At 46.7% G+C, this 20,988-nt stretch overlaps 1 protein-coding gene across 1 annotated transcript in view; it reads left to right on the top strand.

Annotated features, from left to right (window-relative positions):
* Nucleotides 1-10,763: 10,763 nt before the first annotated feature.
* Nucleotides 10,764-20,988, top strand: part of MYDGF (myeloid derived growth factor) — a 51,439-nt gene continuing 41,214 nt past the window's right edge. The window contains exon 1 of the mRNA XM_078669314.1: nucleotides 10,764-10,986. Coding sequence (XP_078525440.1) covers nucleotides 10,819-10,986 — 168 coding nt within the window. The 5' untranslated portion in view covers nucleotides 10,764-10,818. The remainder of the gene's footprint in view (nucleotides 10,987-20,988) is intronic.

The raw sequence follows: 20,988 nt of genomic DNA, 5'->3' as shown, positions 1-20,988 counted from the left end.
GGAGAGTCCGGGGTGCTTCTCTTTTGGAAGGGAGCAAGGGCCAGTCTGGAGCAACCAGACCAGCAGCAAAGATTCAAAGGTTCATCGTCTAGGAGGTCACTAGCCAGCCAGCAAGTGACCAGAAAACGCGTCGAGCAGCAAACAAGCAGAAGGGCCCCACGCAGATCTCGTGGGAGCTGGAGGGCTGATCTTCGGTGCAGGGGCTGCTCGGGGCTTCTCAATCCCCAAAGCACTTGGTCGAGTTTACCTCGGGAGTCGTGCTGGAAGCGAAGTGCAGGTTCGTTCAAGGTGGCCGGTCCCACGTGTCTCGTCACACCCACGGGTCTCACTTTGCTGCAGATGTGAGATGAGGTCGGAGAGGTCTGGGAATACGGGTCTCATTGGGCTCTGAAGTCTGGATCCTCGAGGGAAGACGACAAAGTGAAGCCGCTGGACGCTTGATGGTGCCTGCAGTTGCAGGGTGGACACTCCTTGTCCACAAGGGAGATTCTTCAAGTCCAGAGTTTCTTCTTGTAGAATTGTTCAGGATAATCTAATTTGGAATGGGACCAGCTCCTACCTTTATTCTCCTAAAGGGGGCTGCACTACTGACTAGGTCCCTCCCCTGGGTGGGACCAGGAAGGGGGGTGGCTACACCCCATATCCTTCGTCCGGTTTCCCGCCAGAGCTGGGACAGGGATGCCCCAGCAACTGGTTTGAACCGGTGTATGCACAGGACACCTTGTGTGCCCCAGGCATGTCTCATTCCTTTCAGGCCTGTCCTACCCAATACACAAAATCCTGTCTGGGGTGGTGCTAGCACCTCCCAAGGCAGGAAACCCTTTGTCCAAGCCTCCCTCGCTGGAAGGACTCCCAGCAGCAGGAGGTCAGACTTGTGTCTGTGGTGGCAGCATCCATTTTGTGATGCCAAGGCTCGAGTTAACTTTAACCAGGGTTTACAGCTACATACATGTTATGTCCCTCTAGAAGGGTGGAATGCTACCCCCGTCGCCAGAATTGGCGAGGGGGTAGTATCCCAATTCGTATGACACCTTACACGACATGGTTTTGATAATGTTATACCAGAGTTAGCATTTAACCGCGAGGTTGATAATGCACTTAAGAGTATATGGTATAGCGTTATCATGGAACAGCTATTAGGACTTGGTTCCGCAAGCTGCAAACGGGCTCAGCTCATGCCAGAGCACCATCTCACATAATTCCAAGCACTCTGCCTTCAGGATTGATAAGGCCTTCCATAGAAGTGACTGATAGGAATATATGTGTCCATTTTAGGGTTAGATATAAGTATACTATATCTATAGCAAAGGGTGATTACACCACCTTGCCCCAGCTGTCATGCAGCCAGTTGTGTCAGTTTTAGATGGCCAGCCAGGGGTGGCATAATACATGCTTCAGCCCCTGGTAGGCCCTGGGTACACCCATGCCCTGGATACCTAAGGAATACTGTACAGGGACTGATAAGGTGACCCAGTACCAATTGGTAAATGCACCTAAAGTACATTGTTGTCAATTTAGAGAGAACAGCTAGGCTGTGGGTCTGATTAGCAGGCCCACAGCCAGGGAAAGTCGTAAACCAGTGAAGCAAAAAGGAAAAATCTGGGGTGACCATAGGATTGCAGACGCCACTCTCCTACAGGCGACATCTACATGTTGTAAAGACCTATGTCCCGTGGTGTCAGTCATATTGGCGTGGAGTAGATATGTGCGTTGGGGCTGCCAAATATCTTGAGGCTGGGACATTGGCGGTTGCGTCTGGGCATACAGTTCACTGGTTGTATCACAAAAGACAAGGCTCTTAAGCCATTGTATTGCTATAGTAGGGTGTTGTGCTCTTCCTCAATGCATGGCAACCTCACGGTTTGCAAGAAGGAGTGTGATTGCAACAAACTGTCGGGTCTCCTTTGGGATAGCAGGCACATAGCCCAGCAGTACTAACCGGGGTCTGGTGACATTGTCTTGTCCACCATCTGGGATATGTGTACTAACATATCAGTCCAGTAACTACCTATGTGGGGCCACAACCAAGCCAATGTAGAAAGTCTGCATCAGCGCAACACTTTGAGCAGGTCGATGTGCGGGTGGAGTCAATCCTAGCCTGGAGGCTAGGGGTCATGTATGTACGTCGTAAGGGGACCCATCGTTTACAACATGGGGATTACACCACGGTTTTTACAACGACTTGCTCTGGATGGCGCTCCAGGACAATGAATAGTATAATTTACTATCCAACACCTTCCCTACCGTATGTAGACTAGAGTTGGAATAGTAAACTATACTACTCCAAGTCCAGTGCCCTCCAACGCAAGTCGTTATAACGACTTACGTTGTAAAAGCCACAATGTAATGTACTGCGATGTAAATGTATGCGTTGTAACGTCATATATCCCTTCGTAAGAATTTAAAATGTAGCAGTTTGTGTCTATGATTGGGGGAGACCAGCTTGGTCTGCGAACAACAGTAATACCAAATGTTGTCTAGCATGGGGTGTTGTAGGTCCTCCAACCATGCCTCCTGCAGTCGGCCATCTGCGGTGGGCAACGATTCCAAACAGGTACTATAGAGTTTTGAGACCAGGTGTTTGCCAGTGTCATCCTCGATGAGGGCAGTGAGAGGAGCCAAGTCTACATGAGCAATGGGGTAAGTCAAAACATGAGCCCTCAGGGCATTCTGTATATGATGTAGAATAAATCTGTTCAACCGTGCGACATCAGTAAAATGGGTGTCCTCCGACCAGGAAATAGCATAGCCCTCGGGGAACAGATCTCCAGTGGTTTGTAATGTAAATCAACTGAGTGTGGGCTTAAAAATGGAGTCTACCATCGGGGGGCCAGCGGTTGTCCACAAGTGGAAGCTCGGGTGAGTACTGGCGCTCCTCACCCAAGAAGCGTTGCAGTTGGCTCCACACCCAACAGGTGGTGGAGAGTGGCTGAATGTCCTTGGGTTCCAAGGGTAGACGAACATTAAGGGTATAGAGTCGGCCAGGTCTGTGTCACTCCGGCTATAAGGAAGACACGCATCCCGGAGGTACCAATGGTATGCATACTGGCACTGGGCTACTATAAATATTAGAGTAAAGTCTGGCACACCAAAACCATCCCTTGCGTAAGGGAGGGTCAGCACACACCAGCCAACTTGTGGTCGGCAACCGGCCCAAATCAATCTCAAGAGTCCCCTCAGAGTTTAAAGAAAGCGTTGGTAAGAGGGATGGGTATACTAAGAAACATGTAAAGAAATCTAGGCACGACAGCCATTTTAATTATGGCAATGCGCACTGCTGTTGATAACATCAGTTTGATACACCGTTTATTCGCAATGTTAATTTATCCACAGCCGGGACATAGGTAAGACTGAGAACCTGCTTCTTATCACGGTGGACATGAACACCCAGATGCAGTGGGAAATTTAAATTGTTGAGCAGCCTCAGTCCGTGGAAAAAGTTTGGACTTGTTCCAGTTAATCTGGAGTCCCAAGAATAGTCTAAATCTCCTGAAACACCGGGCCCAGATTCGTGGTAGGGTGTCGAAGGAAAAGCAGGATGTCAAACTGCAACCTGTGCCTGATGTGCTTCTCCTACAGATGTCAGACTAGTGGGTCCATCACCATAATGAATAGGACCGGGGAAAGTGAGCACCCCGTCTTATGCCCCTAGATAGTGTGAATGGAGCAGTTAGTCAGCCGTTGGTGTGATTGCGAGCTGTTGGATAGGAATAAAGAAGCTAAATTAGGGATGTAAAGCCACATGGGGAGACAGAGTTTCCGTGGCATTGCCCACAGAAAAGGCTACTCAAAAGAATCAAAGGTCTTCTCTACAATGAGCAAGGCCACAGCTGCCGGGACATTCAGGGATATTCTATTGACCGTGGAGAACAGCGTGCGCAAATTTATAGAGGTAGAGTGGGGATATAATGGTTTTGAGGAAAAGCGACAGTCTAGCTGCCAAAACCTTTGCAAGATTTTTTTTTTCATCAAAATTCAATAGGGACAGTGGTCTATAAGACTGACAATGCAGTGAGTCCTTGCCAGGCTTTAACAGCAGGGCCTTATCTCCTGGTATTTATGGGATATAAGATTTGCACCAGGACGCTCAATTGTGAGTGGCAGTGTGCTCTACAAATTCCTCATTCATTCAAACGGAAGGGAAGTTAAGCAGTCAAGGCCACTCGAGGAGCCGAAATAGGGGTCTAGTCTCAGATACATATATGATACAAGTATTAATCACACTTAATAATCTAAAATTCGATTCATTGCTATAGCTTTTAAAATGAGTAGTTTTTTTTTTATCTTATCTATATACATGGAAGTGTGAGACCTAGAGTTAAAAACCATAAGGTCCTGACATCTTCTGAGGCTGAGAATAGACTGCAAACATCTTATATCGCTTATGTAGTGAGGCGCTATTAACAAATAACTTTCGTCTCTATGGGCAATAGGCAATATTACGTATGACGAAAGGTTGAAGCACCCACGGCAATTCTTGCCGGACTTTCTGGTTTTAACAGTTTCGCAATCGGCAATACAGAAAAATGTGAATCAAGTGGAGAGAAGGTACCAAACGCAATGCATCAAGCATGCCACAATCTGCTGCTTCCATGCAAGGAGAAAAACCTGAGTGGGTTTTGGACCAAATGACTGAGAAGCCATAAAAATAATTCCAAAACTCCATCTAAAATGAACAGAGGCGAGGGGGGGGGTCATGGAAGTGAAAGATGATGATACAAATGTGTCTAGGAGTCAGTGTCTCAAAATCAAAAGAGTTTTGTGGGCCAATTCACAAAGGTAAATATACATGTATATATTCTAATCAGTAGATTTTTGCTAACATTCAGGGCCGTGTACTACCCAATTTGCCACAAAATCTGAATGACAGCCATATTGTCCAAGCTGATTTAGTTTTCTTGGGGAGATATTGATAGAATACATTGGGTACAATTAAATGACACAATATTACGAATATATTGTGTACAAATTTCCCAAATCTTTAATCAATATTGATAATCGATTTCAGTGTGCATAAAAACATCATTTGGAAGGCGTTATAGCATTAATCCTTGTGTTTGTACCTCTGAACAGAAAACATCTAGTCCATAACATCAAAATTCCTTAGTTTGACGTTCTAGACACACATATAATCCAACAGTAGGTCAATCAACTAGGTCTCGCTTCTGTAGGATGCATAAACATATGCTTGTCTACTGAGGTAACACGATGTATCCTATTCTGAGCTGTAAAAAAAGGATTCAATAATAATAATAATAATACTGATGCTTGTAAAGCGCAAACAGCTACCTCACAAGGAGGTGTCCCGGCGCTAGTAGAGAGCTTAAAGCTTAAGACAGGAACTATGACAAATGCCTAGGTTTTTTGCATGAAAAGCCAGGTCTTCAGGAGTTTCTTAAAACTTGCTTCTGTCGAGGTGGATTTAATGGCCAGAGGCAGAGCGTTCCACAGTTTCGCCGTACCGGCAGAAAAGGATCTACCCCCAAGTCTGGCCTTCCTAACTCTTGGCATAGTGAGCTGAAGCAAGGAATTGGAGCGTAAATGTCTGTCCTGATGGTAGCGGGTGAGTCTAAGTTTTAAACAATTAGGGCAGGTGCCATTTAATGCTCTAAACGCCAGGGTAAGAACTTTAAATTTAATTCTGCTCGCCACTGGGAGCCAGTGCAGTTCGCGCAGGTGCGGAGAGACATGATGTTTAAAAGGAATCGATTTTATAAGTCTCGCAGCCGCATTCTGCACGATCTGCAGGCGCTGCACCAAATACTTGGAAGACCAAGGTAGAGGCCGTTCGAGTAGTCCAGTCTTGAGGTAACTGTTGCGTGGGCTACCGTTTTACGGCACTCAGCAGGTAGGAGAGATAGAAATTTGCGAAGGTTCCTAAGTTTGTGAAGGCAGCCTGTGGAGACCTGTTGAACATGCGAGGAGAAAGAGAGATTTTCGTCCCATCTTACTCCCAAGTTCTTCGCATTGGATCCAGGGACTGGAGCTGGTCCCATTTCGGGGGGCCACCATAGGTCTGGAGTCGGACGCGTATTTTTTCCAAAGAATAGCACTTCCGTTTTGGATGCATTCAGCTTGAGTTTGTTTGTGTTCATCCAATTGGTTATATCTTGAAGGCAGCCCTTAATTTTACTGAAAGCAACCTCAGATACTTCAGCAAAGGGAAAAACCAATTGAGTATCGTCGGCATATGAGATTGCCTTGACCCCCCATTTGGCGATCAAGGTAAAAAGTGGGGCTAAGTAGATATTAAAAAGTAACGGGCTGAGTGCAGATCCCTGGGGGACACCACACCAGAGACGTTTTGGTTTGGAGGAGAAAGTGCCCAATGCAACTTTCTGGGAGCGATCCGTTAAGTAGGATTGAAGCCAGTTCAGTGCTCTATCCTCCAGACCTGTGTCTCTTAACCTTAACAGCAATCTTCCATGGTCCACTGAATCAAAAGCGGCCGATAGATCCAGGAGCACCAGCATAGCTGACGCCCCTCGTCTAAAGACCATCTAATTGACTCAGCAACCTCGATAAGGGCCGTCTCGGTGCTAAAACCAGTCCTGAAGCCCGATTGTGTTTCATGAAGGATTCCGTTATTCTCTATGAAACTGTTCAGTTGGTGTTGAATTAGTTTCTTGAGCATTTTTCCGGGGGCTGCTAGCAGGGAAATGGGGCGTAGGTTGGTCAAGTCGTCAGGGGCACCATTTGGCTTTTTTTTTAGAGGGAGGAGGGTGGCATGTTTCCAGCAGTCAGGGAACGTGCCAGTTTCAATGGATGTATTCCAAATATGAAGGAGAGGTGTAGCAATAGCTGACGACATCATTTTCCAGAGTTTTGGTGGACAGGGGTCGTCTGGGCCTCCAGATTTGCATTTGTTTAGCTCACTCATGGCCTCATCACGGGAGATGTGATGGAATTGGACTAGGGGAAGAGGGGGCGAGTCTTTTATGTCAAAGTCCGCCATTACAGTGGGCGTGGGGTTTGAAAAGGTCTCATAGACCTGGATAATTTTTTTATCAAAAAAGTCCGAGATATCTTCGCAGAGTCTCTGTGATGGAATTATCTCAGTGTCAATGGCTCTTGGTTTAAAAAAGGATTGAACAATCTTAAAGACTTCTTTACTAGATTGCTCAGCTTGTTGAATGGAGGTTGCAAAGAATAATTTGTTGGCTTTTTTTTATAGATTGGTGTAAGCTTCGAAGGGCTTTTTTGTAGCAGTTTTTTGCTGCTTCACAATAATTTGCCCTCCAGAGGTGCTCCAACTTTTTGCAATTGCTTTTTTTTTTCCATCAACTCTACGGAGAACCAAGGGGCGGTCGGGGATTCTCTGCGAGACGTGGCAGTTTTAGCAGGAGCGATAGATTCCACTGTGTTGCCTATCCAGCGGTTTAGCAGCACTGCATCGGAGTTCACATCCGATGACAGTGTGGGGGGGCGGCTGCGAGAGCAGGACATAAGGTATCAGCAGATAGTTTATCCCAATTTCTACATATGTAGGAACGTTTGCCTGTTTTCTGGGAATAGGAAGGAAGAAAAATGGAAAAGGAAATTAAAAAATGGTCCGTCCATAGCAGGGGTAGGGGAGGAAGGGCGGTAGAATCCAACGCGTTGGAGAAAATTAGATCCAATATATGGCCGGCACGGTGCGTGGGTACTGAAACAATTTGAGTTAGGTTGGCGGCTTGTAGCGTAGAGAGAAGTTGAATAGTCTGGGGGCTATCAGCGTGAACATTGAAGTCACCGAGGACCATATAATGAGAGTGAGCTAGGGAGCTTTGGGTTACCAAAGTTCACTGGTGCGTGTCGAGGGGCAGTCCGGGGGTCTATATATGAGCAGGCCGGCTAGGGATAATTGCGGATTGATTTGAAAACAGAAATGTAGCCCCTCTATACCAGGAATAGTGGTGGGAGCAGAGGATGTCAGTGTACATTTATCTTTAAAGATAATCGCCACTCCGCCACCTCTTCTTCTCTATTAGCGAAACTTATTTTAAACCCCGGTGGTATTGCAAGAGGGATAGAAGCCATATTGTCCAAGTTTAGCCAGGTTTCCGTGAGAAACAACGCATCCCACTCAGAGTCCATTATTAGTAGGTTTATATCATCCACATGTTTAGGGAGAGATCTACAATTCTAAGCTCAAGCTAAATGGATCTGCAAATTATGTTTTTATGCACTGTGAAATCTATCAAATATTGAAAGAAGGTTTTGTAAATTTGTAATCTCTGGCAACATGTTGGCAGTGACACACAGTGGTAATCTCTAGCAACATGCTGGCCCAGTCATATTTCTGGTAAATCCAGGCAACAAGCCAGCCCTTCTTCAATGGTGGTCATTCTAGTGTAAATGGTGGTCCTAACAACATGGTAATTCCTGGCATCACGATGTCCCTGGCACATTGGTGGTAAATCCGGAAATGCTGGCTCTGGCACAAGTAGTTCCTGGTAAAAGGCTCGCCCTGTCACAATGGTGGTAATCCCTGGCAACTTGCTCACCATGGCACAATTCCATGGTAGTAATTTCTTGTAAAATGCTGGTTCTAGAACAATGATAGTAAACTATAGCAACATGTTCTGCTACTTCAAGAGAGGTCATTCCAGGCAATATTCCAGCCATGGAAACATGATGGTAGTTTCTGGTAAAATGTTTACCCTGGCACAATCGTGGTCATCCCTGACAGCCTTCTAATGCTGGCACACTGGTTGTAATTCCTGGAACAACAGTGGTAATCTCTTATAACATGACGGCCCTAGCACAATGGTAGTAATTCCTTGTAAAATGCTGACCCAGGTACAGTGGTGGTAATCCCTGGTAACAAGATGGCCATTGCACAATGATGATAATCCCTATCAACATGCTTGCATTGACAATTTGGTGGTAATCGCCTGAAGCATGGTGGCTCCAAGCAATGTGCTGGCCCTGGCACAATGGTGGTAGTCCCTGGCAACATGCTGGCCTTGGCACAATGGAGGTAACTTGTGGCAACATGATGACCCTGGTGTAATTATGATAATCCATGGAATGATGGTGCCAAGGCACAAAAGTAAATCATTTTGACTATATTAAAACTCACCGAGGCTCATGGAAGAGAGAACCAGTGCAAGTGAACATATGTGAAGGATATGTTAGTGTACAGACTTATTCAAAAACAACAGAAAAGTGTGCCTTTTTATTAAATATATGAATGGAGCACAAGTGTAGAATCCGAATTGGTTCTTAATAAAGTCCTCACTCACCAACCTGGTGTTGGAGTTGAGCGTGCCTTCACGCTTGCCCTCATGCGCTATTGTTATGTGACACGTCACTTATCCTGGAGTTCTCGTTCGAACTCTGCTGCTCTGTAAGTGGCAGTTACTGCGGGGATACCAGGATGAGCGGTTGTGGGTTTTTCTTATGCTATACATCACGCATGTAACTAATAAAGGTGTTTAAACCTAACCCTGCTGAAGAACCATCATTTAATCGAAAGAACCCTCTTTCTACACCTGGTTGGTGACATGCTTTATCATCAGGCCCCACCAGGAGAGGCCGAATGCCACCCTGGTGTGCTTCGATGCCAGAATTTCTGCGGAGCTGGTTTTTTGTGTGTTCAGAGAAAGTGAGTTAAAAATGTCTTGCTTGTGTCAAAAAACAAATTTTATGAATAGCCAATCCGACATGTATAAAAACAGAGTGTGGGATATAATGGCTGAATAAATTGTTCAGCAATGTCCACTAGTGTTTGGTCAACATGTTTCTGCCTATGTGTAATCATTAATGAGGCATTCGTCAGTACGGGAAAGAGGTGAACCTTGGCGGTGTGGTCGCGCTAAGGCCCACCCTGACCATAGGTTATGAATGTGAAAAATATTAAAACAAAAAAATTTTAATCGGCCTCGTGTTGAGAGGAACCAAGTTTACTAGGATCTCATGCTGAAAAGAACCGAGTTTATTATGGGGTGTAATCATTAAATACACAATGGGTCTGGGGATAGGGGCGGTAGCATAATGGCACACCGCCTTCGCTGCTAGGCACCCGCTAGGTACCTGCGTGATCCCTCGTGTAACCGGACCCCGTTGAGTGTACAGACTTAGCCTGCCTCTGCTAAACGCATTTGCCTTCCTTGAAATTTGGGGAGGTGGCAAAACCTATTGCATTAGTAAATGTATGTTTTTCTAATGCTTTCCCTACAATAGAAATGTTTCATTAAAGTAATGAAGAAATTGTAAACCCTGCAAGAGCTACATTGGCTCCCCTCCAATGTCTTGTCAGTGGTAATAATTACTATATAAATAAAGTACAAAAGCTTGATGTAATGTCATCAAATAAGTTAATTAGTTCTCATTACTGGCAGTTTTCAAAATGTGACAACTCCATGGGTAAACTCAATGCAACCCAGATTATCCAGTTTCAATGTTATTGCAGCAAGCAAGGCATTTCGATTTCCTATGAATAAAATCAGCAACACACAGAGACGAGTAACTATAACTCCTCCTGACACGACCTACTACAGTTTGGAAATACAGGAATTTTCCAGTCACACCAACATTTCGAAACAGGATAGAGTGAGATAGAGAAAATAAATCGTGGTAATTTACTTTTCCCCATACACTAAGATTAAAACAGAGACTATTTCAACTCTAGGCTCAGACAGTACAGTTCTTGTTTTGTGACCATGCACCGAGCTCCTTCTATTTCCACGCTTGAACACTGCATCCATTGATGCGTTCCCGGCTTGGGCTGTCAGTGTTTGGATTGGCCCTGTCGGGCCTCCGTAGTCACGCCTCCACGCTGCTTCCGGGTGAGCCGTATGCTGACGTGCCGCTCAGCTGTGCTCCTGTAGTAAGATGGCGCCGCAGGTCAGGCAGAGCTGGATGTCCGTGCCCGGGCTGCTCGCCGCTCTGACCCTCGCGCTGGTGACGTGCGGCGGCGCGCGGGGGGAGGACCCGCCCCCCAGCACCGTGGACTTTGACGTGAGACCCGGGGGGCAGGAGCACTCCTTCTCTAGGAGCCTGGTGAGTGCATCATAGGGCTGAGGTCCCTCGTGAGCTGCAGACGTGGTTCCCCCAGGAGGGACCGATTCTGCACGCTAAAATTATTGCATTAGCTTTATCCTGCCTGTAGGATGTGTTACTCCAATGCAAGTTAATGGGCAAATTAAATAACTCCTATTTTTTTTCTCTGTAAGTCTCCCACTTTGGTGTTACCACCATAAATGCCAATATTTTAGGACAGGGAAGTGGGACATTCTGAAACAGAAATAGGGAGAATGTAATTTCCCAATTGACTTCTATTGAAGAACATTTTATTGCAGGCAGCTAAAATAATTTTTTTTTTGCTTTGTAAATCGGGAGTCTCCTGCTTGAACCGGGTATATTGGCATGCATGGTTACCACGTATCTGCATGCACGTGAAAGGGACCTTATCAGGTTACCTGGGGTGATGAGGGCTGCATGACCCAGTTCTTCTGTTTACAAACTGTTGTTATGTAGATCCTTAATCCTATTGGTTCAGTGGAGATGATCAGGTCTAAAGTTCCCAGAATGCATTTGTTAACTGAACCTCCCAAATGTGTAACGTAGTTCCCCCGAGTACCAGAAGACATCTCTGGAGGAGCTTTGCAGTGGGGTGGAAGATTCACTGGAAGGGTATACTTGGCACGGCCTCATGGGCACTGAGAGGCAGACTAGGAAAGATCTAATTTACACCTACCTCAGAAGGGTGGGCCTTGAAAGATTCGGTGAGGTTCAAAGGGTAACTGTGAGCAGGCACTGGAGGTGACTGATGGCAGGTTAATGCCTGGTTACTTACTGGTAATCTTCATTACTTCGGGTCGAGGTCTTCCTCGCCACAGTCAGGGTTCATCAGGTGATGTCTGGGGCAAAGAGGGAGGAGATGGTAATGCCCCAATTAGTTGCTGGTAATCTTTATAACTTTGAGTCAAGGTCTTCCTCGCCACAGTGATCCTTGAAGGTGGTGAGGGAGACGGATGATGAGATAAGTTGTACGATGAGTGTCTGGGACTCACTGTGGGCTCTAGGCGCCCACTAAGGCTGTAAATGTGAGAGACTCGTTTTTTGGGAGGCACGGAGAGGCTTCCAAAAGGACTAGAGGGGCGGCGATTGAGAGGGGTCCTCTGAGCTTGGGGCTACCACGGAAAAGCTTTTTGATAGGAGTCTGATGGATTAGTACCGAGGTAAACTCGAGGTGGCCTTTGAAGCGAGACTTTAGTGTTGCCTTCTGACTAGTATTTTCCATACAAAAATAGTTAAAAAAGAAATGTAAAAAATTACCATCCAGTATGTTTTCCCTTTCGAAAAAGAAATACAAAATAAAACAAGCATTGGAAATGCAATAGGTCTCGCATTAGAAAAGTTGGAGTTATTGGTCTTGTAAATGACATATTTTATTTATTTGTTGGTTTTTAAAATTGCTAAATTGATGGCTTTGTCATTTACAATGCCAATAGTTATAACTTTCGCGAATGTGACACCTATAGCATTTGGAAAGCAACATGTTTTGTATTTACGTGACTTAGATGGCAGCTCTGGTCGTTAGGCCACATCTCTAGAGAGCAGGAGAGTGCAGCAGGGGAGAGAAGCACAGCAATGCAATAGGTCTCGCATTAGGAAAGTTTGAGCTATTGGTATTGTAAAGGACACATTTTTTATTTATGTGCTTGTTTTGAAAATAGCAAAATTAATAGCTTTGTTATTTACAATGCCAATAGTTTTATCTTTCGCAAATGTGACACCTATTGTAACACAATATGTGTTGTGAGGGTGAGTGAGGGTGAGGGGTTGAGGGGGAGTGAGGGTGAGGGGTTGAGGGTGAGTGAGGGTGAGTGGTTGAGGGTGAGGGGTTGAGTGAGGGTGAGGGGTTGAGGGGTTGAGGGTGAGGGGTTGAGGGTGAGTGAGGGTGAGGGGTTGAGGGTGAGTGAGGGTGAGGGGTTGAGGGTGAGTGAGGGTGAGGGTGAGTGAGGGTGAGGGTGAGTGAGGGTGAGGGGTTGAGGGTGAGTGAGGGTGAGTGAGGGTGAGGGGTTGAGGGTGAGTGAGGGTGAGTGAGGGTGAGGGGTTGAGGGTGAGTGAGGGTGAGGGTTGAGGGTGAGTGAGGGGGAGGGGTTGAGGGTGAGTGAGGGTGAGGGGTTGAGGGTGAGTGAGGGGTTGAGGGTGAGGGGTTGAGGGTGAGTGAGGGTGAGGGGTTGAGGGTGAGTGAGGGTGAGGGGTTGAGGGTGAGTGAGGGTGAGTGAGTGAGTGAGGGGTTGAGGGTGAGTGGGAGTGAGGGTGCGGGTGAGTGAGGGTGAGGGTGAGGGTGAGTGAGGGTGAGGGTGAGGGTGAGTGAGGGTGAGGGGTTGAGGGTGAGTGAGGGTGAGTGAGGGTGAGGGGTTGAGGGTGAGGGTGAGTGAGGGTGAGGGGTTGAGGGTGAGGGTGAGGAGTTGAGGGTGAGTGAGGGTGAGGGGTTGAGGGTGAGTGAGGGTGAGTGAGTGAGGGTGAGGGGTTGAGGGTGAGTGGGGGTGAGTGAGGGTGAGGGTGAGTGAGGGTGAGGGGTTGAGGGTGAGTGAGGGTGAGGGTGAGTGAGGGTGAGGGGTTGAGGGTGAGTGGGGTTGAGGGTGAGTGAGGGTGAGTGAGGGTGAGGGGTTGAGGGTGAGTGAGGGTGAGGGGTTGAGGGTGAGTGAGGGGTTGAGGGGTTGAGGGTGAGTGAGGGTGAGGGGTTGAGGGTGAGGGTGAGCGGTTGAGGGTGGGTGAGGGGTTGAGGGTGGGTGAGGGTGAGTGAGGGTGAGGGGTTGAGGGTGAGTGAGGGTGAGGGGTTGAGGGTGAGTGTGAGGGTGAGGGGGTGAGGGTGAGGGGTTGAGGGTGAGTGAGGGGTTGAGGGTGAGGGGGTGAGTGAGGGGTTGGGGGTGATGGTGAGGGGTTGAGGGTGAGGGTGAGGGGTTGAGATGGGTTCATATAAGGTTCCAAAGGCGAGGCCTATTGGCCAGTGCTTGTTTTATTATTACAGTTTTCTGTTTTATTTTTAGCAGTATTTGAATCACGAGTTAATTTCCCTGTAACTGTCTGACACGAACCTCGAACAATTATATGAGCTATGTGCATGTTGTACTATTTTGGAAATCTTGAAAAACTCAAATAACAGATTCAAACAAAAAAATCACTACATCGTTACGTGCTTCATGTGCAGATTTTGAACCCCACATCCTACTGCCTTGAGTGTATTGCGCGCGCTGTTCCAAGCTGTGCACGTCAGCCTCCTGAGACATTTGTGTACCAATGCGTGCCGTCATGGTTGTGTGACGTTTTCTCCGTGCATGCTGGGAATGTCACACACGCTCAGTATAATGTGCTTGAGTAGAGTGCGCTAAATATAGACAACCTTTCACTGCTCACACAGTTTATTATTGCAACAGAAGCTTATATGCAGGAACGCATTGAGGCAACTTTCAAGACTTAAGTAGCTTTGAGGTGTGTTTCCTCTGCTTGTTTCATTGTGAAAATTATTTGACTTGTTAAAGTATGGCTTCAAATAAGTTATTTAATCATTAACCCAGTCCATTTCTCCAGATTCCTGGTAAACCACAGGTCAAATGGCAACTGTGATTTAGAGCATATGAGAACTGTATTATCGCAAATGATGGAAAAGATATCTCACCTGAAAGAAAAACAAGAAAGGAAACAAGACGGAGGGCATTGCTGTGGGGAGGGGAGGGGGGGGGGAGGAGAAATGCACACGGGCAGGGGAGGGGGCGGAGCGGGGAGAGCGGCATGAGGGTGTGAAGCAGCCGGGGCCTTTGAAGTGAAGCTAAGCTTCACTTCAAAGGTGTGGGAGGAGTGCGGCTGAGGGAACAAACGGCGATTTGGTGATGTGCACGCGCATTTTAGGTCAATGCGCTTGCGCATTGACCTAAAAGCCACGGGCACAGCACCAAATCGCCACAGTTAGGTAAACTTTGTTTAAAGCCCTATAGTCTCGCTTCTCTCAATGCGCATGCGCATTGATAGGTCACGAGACCTAAACACATCAAAATAAGAATGTTGTCTACGCTGTTACAAAATTGTATTCACAGCAAATCGAGATGGATTTTCTGGCTTAAAAAAATAATAGAATTTTACACACGCCACTACTTGAGTTTCGTCTCCTGGTCTTTCTAGAATGCCCAAAATACACACAAATGATTGGTATTTGTCTTTGGGAAAAGTGGCAACCATAGAGACTGGGCTGGCTTTAGAGATACACGTTTTGGATCTTTGGTGCAGCAGGCAGACACTATAGCTGCTGAATGCGCGTTTGGTGTTCTCAGTGATAATCTCTTAGTGGAATATAGTATTGCAGACTGTAGCGTCCTTCCTAGCCCAGGAGCATGTTAGAAACCACACAACACATGGAGCTCTGGTGTGCATGTCTTTATTCTTCAGCACTCAACCGTAAACTGAACGCACTGCGTAACAAACTTTATTATCCACACCCACCAGATTACATAATACTAGTAAGGAGTCTACCGAGGACCACTAGAGGGGACACCCCCCACCCCTTGTTAAATAAAGAGTATAAACAAAATATATACACATTATAACTCCTGAGGTGCTCGCACCAGTCTTTCAGATCTAGTTGTACGAGAGAGATGAGGGGCGCCTTCTGCTGGCATCTCTGGAGAAGAATCTGATGCTTGACTTGGGCACTCAGGTGGCCTTGCCGCACTCATGTGGTCTGGAACTAACGAACATCGAGGCAAAGTCTTAAAGTGTGATGAGTCTCTGGTTATGGATTTTCCAGGTTGTTGGTCAGTTACCATATGTCTTTTGCTCACCACAACTTAACCATTCAGCCTTAAACAGAGCATCAGTCTTTCATTACAAAGAAGGGGTCATGATCATGGAATTATAATGACTAATAGGTCATGTCTTTATAACACACAGGATAGTGCTTAATTGACCCCTTCTTTGTAATTTTGTATTTGTAAATCCTTGAGATTTGTATAGTCACTCTGGGTAGTGTGTGACAGTGGTCCCCCTAGCACTCAGATGAGATTATAAATATCTTGTATGGATTGTGTGTGCCATAACACTACTTATTTGACACGTAGGTGCGGTTATTCTCTTTTAGGGAACACCACTACCTATTTTTGTTGCTACAATATCAGTCTTTCATGTTTGCTTGATTAGAACTCGGTCTCCTTTCTTGAACAGCGTTTCTCGAGCGCATTGGCGCAAGCCTTCGTTTTGCATTTGCGAGAGGTGTCAGTGATATGAATCTCATCCAGGTATATTGACCGACTGGTGGTACATTGTGGTATCTTCGTTTCAAGAGCTCTCCTAAACAGCAAGGTGGCAGGACTTTCTCCTGTCGTGGAATGGTAGGCAGAGAGGGCTGGGCATAAAAAGCTGTTTTAAGGGGGTGGGACCGTTGTCAGATTTGAGAATGGAGGGAACACCTCAAGTTGTGAAAATGTCATCCAGCCTCTTAATGACTCGGTCTTTCACTAGAAGAAAACATGAGTACTCATCGACAACTACAATGAGAGGATGTCCATTATGATGGTGTCTGAAAAAGTAAACTGCAATTCTCTCCCAGGCTTGCTTAGGAAGATCAGTCATGCTCAGCGGGTGCTGAGTCATTTTGGGGGACAGACAGTTGCACAGATGACCAGCTTTAAATTCCTTTTCAACTTGTTAATCAAGGTGCAGTAACCACACTCTATCCCTGGGGGTTTGTTTAGTTGCGGCAATGCCACAATGTCCTTTGTGCGCCATTTCAATAACTTGTTGTCTCTGGCTTTCAGGAATAACTATTCTTGCCCCTCTTAATATGACACCATCATGTGTAACATAAAGTTCTTCCCCAACATTCTTTAATTGCTCGTACTCAATGCCATCTGTAAGCGGTCTGGTATTTTTTCTCTATGATTGCACTGGAATGATTTCTTTGAAATTAAGCATGTCACGCACGGTCAGTATTAGTATTTGTCAGAATCTGTTCAATATAAAAAGCTGCAGACACACTTGACTTTACTATGAAATTGATGTAGGCCTCAGCCGCTTTGGATGTTGTACTATGATGCTGTAGCGGCACTCGTAAAGATTAGTCCTTGGGGTACTGATTCTTCCCCGGTTTGTACACAAAAGTGTAATCATACTCCTGCAGACGCAACCATCACCTCTTGTTGCGGGGAGGCATCTTGGCTTTTGGATTTCCAAAAATGGTGAGCAATGCCTTATGATCTGTGACATTTGTGAAGTGCTTTCATTACAGAAACACATGGAAGTGTTCACACGCCCATACTATAACAAATATTTCTTTCTCAGGTAGAGAGTAGGCACGTTCCGTCTGAGATAAGCCACAATGTGTCTCTTAGCATTGTGCTGTCCATTTTGTTAGGCAAGGATTGCGCCCAACTACACCGGGTTTGCATCCATCACAATCTCTGTATACAATTTAAAATCAAAGTAAGCCATTTCAGTTTCATTTTCAATGGCATGTTTTATTTTCTTGAAACTTCGGTCACATTCAGATGACCATTCAAACAGAACATCTGTCTTTGTTAGTTCTCTTAGCTGGGCACTCACAGTGGCAAAATCACAAATGCACCTAGAGCGGAACCTGGCCATAACTAAGAAGGATCGCAGCATGGTTAAATCTTCTGAAGGGCAAGTAGACAACAATGCTTGTACCTTTTCAGGGTCAGGAGTCATTGCTTTTTCATAGAAAATATGCCCAAATAATTTAAGCCTGTTTTCATGAAACTCACACTTCTTTGCATTCAGCGTGAGACCAGGAAGCAGACAGCATACTCATGTGAGTGCTTTATCATGTTCATTTTTTGTAGCACCAACACCAGTAATCATCACTGTAGTTAAAAGCATGTGTGACAGGCTGAATTAGTCGATGAATGACATCATGAGAGTTCTGCAGCTGACAACACACCTAAACTGAGTCTTTTATATCTGAACAAACCAACATGAGTTGAAAAAGTAGTAATGTACCTACAGTATTCTTCCAGTTCAAGTTGATGGTAGCCTTTGCTCAAATTAATACAAAATAATGGGGTTACCCTGTGATCCTCAGAACCTGGGTCTCTGTGATATAAGCTAGAATGTGTTCTGTCGGGTAACTTAATTGCTTTGCGAAATCTGAGCATAATGGATCATAAAATATATCACACAGATCAATCTTAGTACTGAGCCCTTCAGTAACCAATACATGAAGTATAAAACATGTGTGGCCCGTGTTAGATCAATATTTGACACACCTGTTTTACTAAGAATGCACACATGAATATTACTGTGGTGTGTAGTTTTATATCATCAGTTTGTATATTCCAAATCATATTTTTGGCTGATAGGTATGATTCACATCATATATGGCTGTCATAGACATAAAACATGACTTAGTGAAAAGAGTGACATAAAGTGCAACAGTGTTTTATACAGTACAATACAACAATTAAACAGAATATATACAGATGTCTGTCCTTTTTACATTTTTAGGTCGAGCCTAGCGCAGCGCGCATGCGCTGTTTTATGGGGAGGCTTCTTGTGATCACTCTAAACTTCTTCTTGTGAATCTGACTCCTCCCACATATTAGATTGGCATTTGTGTGTGGATTTCAATAATGAAAGCACCCAAATGGCTGAAGGCGGGTGCATGTCCCACCTCTTTGTTTACTGGTCACTCCCACAGCGTTTTGGTGTCAGGAGCGAGCAGGGTGTCAGCTTAATTCCTCATATCCCACGGTGTTTTGCCTGCGAGTGCGAGACGTGCCTCCTTGTGTATCTCTCTCCTCCCCATCGCAGACAAAGTCACCAAGAGACTCGTAAACACCCAGCTGACTGCCTTCATAGAAGAGAACTCCATCCTGGACGCCTCCCAGTCTGGATTCCGTAGCAACTCGCAGCACCGAGACCGCCCTCCTCGCCGCCACTGACAAAATCCGCATGCTACTGGACCAGGGACACACCGCGGCCCTCATCCTCCTGGACCTCTCCTCAGCATTCAACACCGTCTCACATCGCACGCTAGCAGCCAGACTTCATGACGTGGGAGTACAAGGAGCCACCCTCGACTGGATCCAATCCTTCTTCTCCGGCAGAACACACAGGATTCGACTCCCTCCCTTCCTCTCCAAGCCCACGGAATTCAACTGCGGAGTCTCACAGGGATCATCACTCAGCCCCACGCTTTTCAACATCTACATGGCCCCCCTCGCCTCCATCGTCAGACAACACTGGCTCAGCATCGTATACTACGCCGACAACAACTAACTCTTCCTCTCACTCTCTAAGAATCCAGAAGACACCAGACTAAGTTTCCAGGAAGGTATGAAGGACGTGGCAGGATGGATGAAGGACAGCTGCCTGAAGCTAAACTCAGAGAAGACCAAGGTCCTCATCCTCGGACCCTGCACCTCCGCCTGGAACAACACCTGGTGGCCCTCTGCCCTAGGGAGTCAGCCCACCTACCCCTACAGACCACGCCCCGAACCTGAGCATCATCCTTGACTCCTCCCTCTCCATGAACTGCCAGATCAAAGCAGTCGCCTCCACTAGCTTCAACTGCCTTTGCATCCACCATAAGACCTTCAAGTGGATCCCCCTGATTGCAGAAAGACATTCACCCACGCACTCATCACCAGCAGACTGGACTACGGCAACGCCCTCTACGCCAGAATCAACAAGACTCTTCTGCACAGACTTCAGACCATCCAAAACGCTGCAGCAGACTCGTCCTCGGGACACCGCGCCAAGAGCACATGAGCAAACACCTACGAGACCTCCACTGGCTCCCCGTCGAGAAGAGGGTCACCTTCCATCTCCTCACCCACCCCTACAAATCCCTCCACAACATCGGACCCAAATACCTCAATGAGAGGGTATTCCTTCCATGTACCCAAGAGGAACCTCTGCTCCGCCGACCTCTCCCTGGCAGGGGTCCCCCGCATCCGCATCCGCAGAAACAAAATCGGCGGGAGAGCTTTCTCCTACATCGCGGCCGAAACCTGGAACGAGCTCACTGTGAACATCAGACGCTCCCCAACCCTGCACACGTTCAGGAAGAACCTCAAGCCCTGGCCCCTGAGACCCGGCCCCTGAGACCCTCACGGGTGAGTAGTGTGCTCTACAAACCCCTGATTGATTGCTCTTTCCATTCCTGCCTCGCTCCTTCCTTCTTCTCTCCTCGCCTCCCTTCCCACCCTCCTCTTTGCTCCACACACCTCCAGCAACCCCTCTGGTGTTTTGCAGCGCCTGCTTGAGGTGCCCTCCCCTTACCCATCCTTGGGCACATTGCGGTGTGTGTACTGGGAGGACGCTTTTACGGCACGCAGCCCCGCACTTCTCAGAGGTGCTAGATGTGTAACAAGCGGTCAGTTCAAAAACATACAGTTATATATACAATATATACAAATATACATACATTTAAGGTGAATACTCAAGATATGACGACACCAACAAAAAACTTGAAAACAAATTACATAGCAAAATAATTACAACATGAACAGCCTTTACACGAAAGGCACCATTTACAAGTGGAAAAAAATAGTCCTATAAATAAACAACCAGTGGACAGGCGGATCTGAAGATGGAAAGGGTTAGCCTGCCTGTCTCACAGCACTGTGGTACAGTCTTTTTCAGATTGACAGCAAGGGCCCACAAGAGTGGTGTTAGTTAGTCCCTAGCTGCACCCTTCTTTCTTGACACAGGCTGGGGGTCAACGCGTTTCGAACCGTGATGAATATAGGTTCTCCTCAGGATGTGGAGCGCCCGTGGCGCGGTGCGCGGTAGGTGGAGGGGCGAGTCACATGGCGGGAATCAAGCTGCCGCGTACCGCTGTCTCCGCCTCTCCGCAGCGGTACGCGGCAGCTTGATTCCCGCCCCGCTCCACGGATTCCTCCACGGACCGGCCGTTTTTCCAAGAGAGCAACCTAGGTGCAGCTTGTATAACAAGAAAACCACCATGTGACTCGCCCCTCCACCTACCGCGCACCGCGCCACGGGCGCTCCACATCCAGACACCCCTGCGAGTGCATA

This window comes from Lissotriton helveticus, chromosome 12 (genome assembly GCF_964261635.1).
Source record: "Lissotriton helveticus chromosome 12, aLisHel1.1, whole genome shotgun sequence".
In the NCBI taxonomy this organism is placed as follows: domain Eukaryota; kingdom Metazoa; phylum Chordata; class Amphibia; order Caudata; family Salamandridae; genus Lissotriton; species Lissotriton helveticus.
Note: the sequence above shows the minus strand (reverse complement) of the source record. Positions and strands in the feature narration are given on the sequence as shown.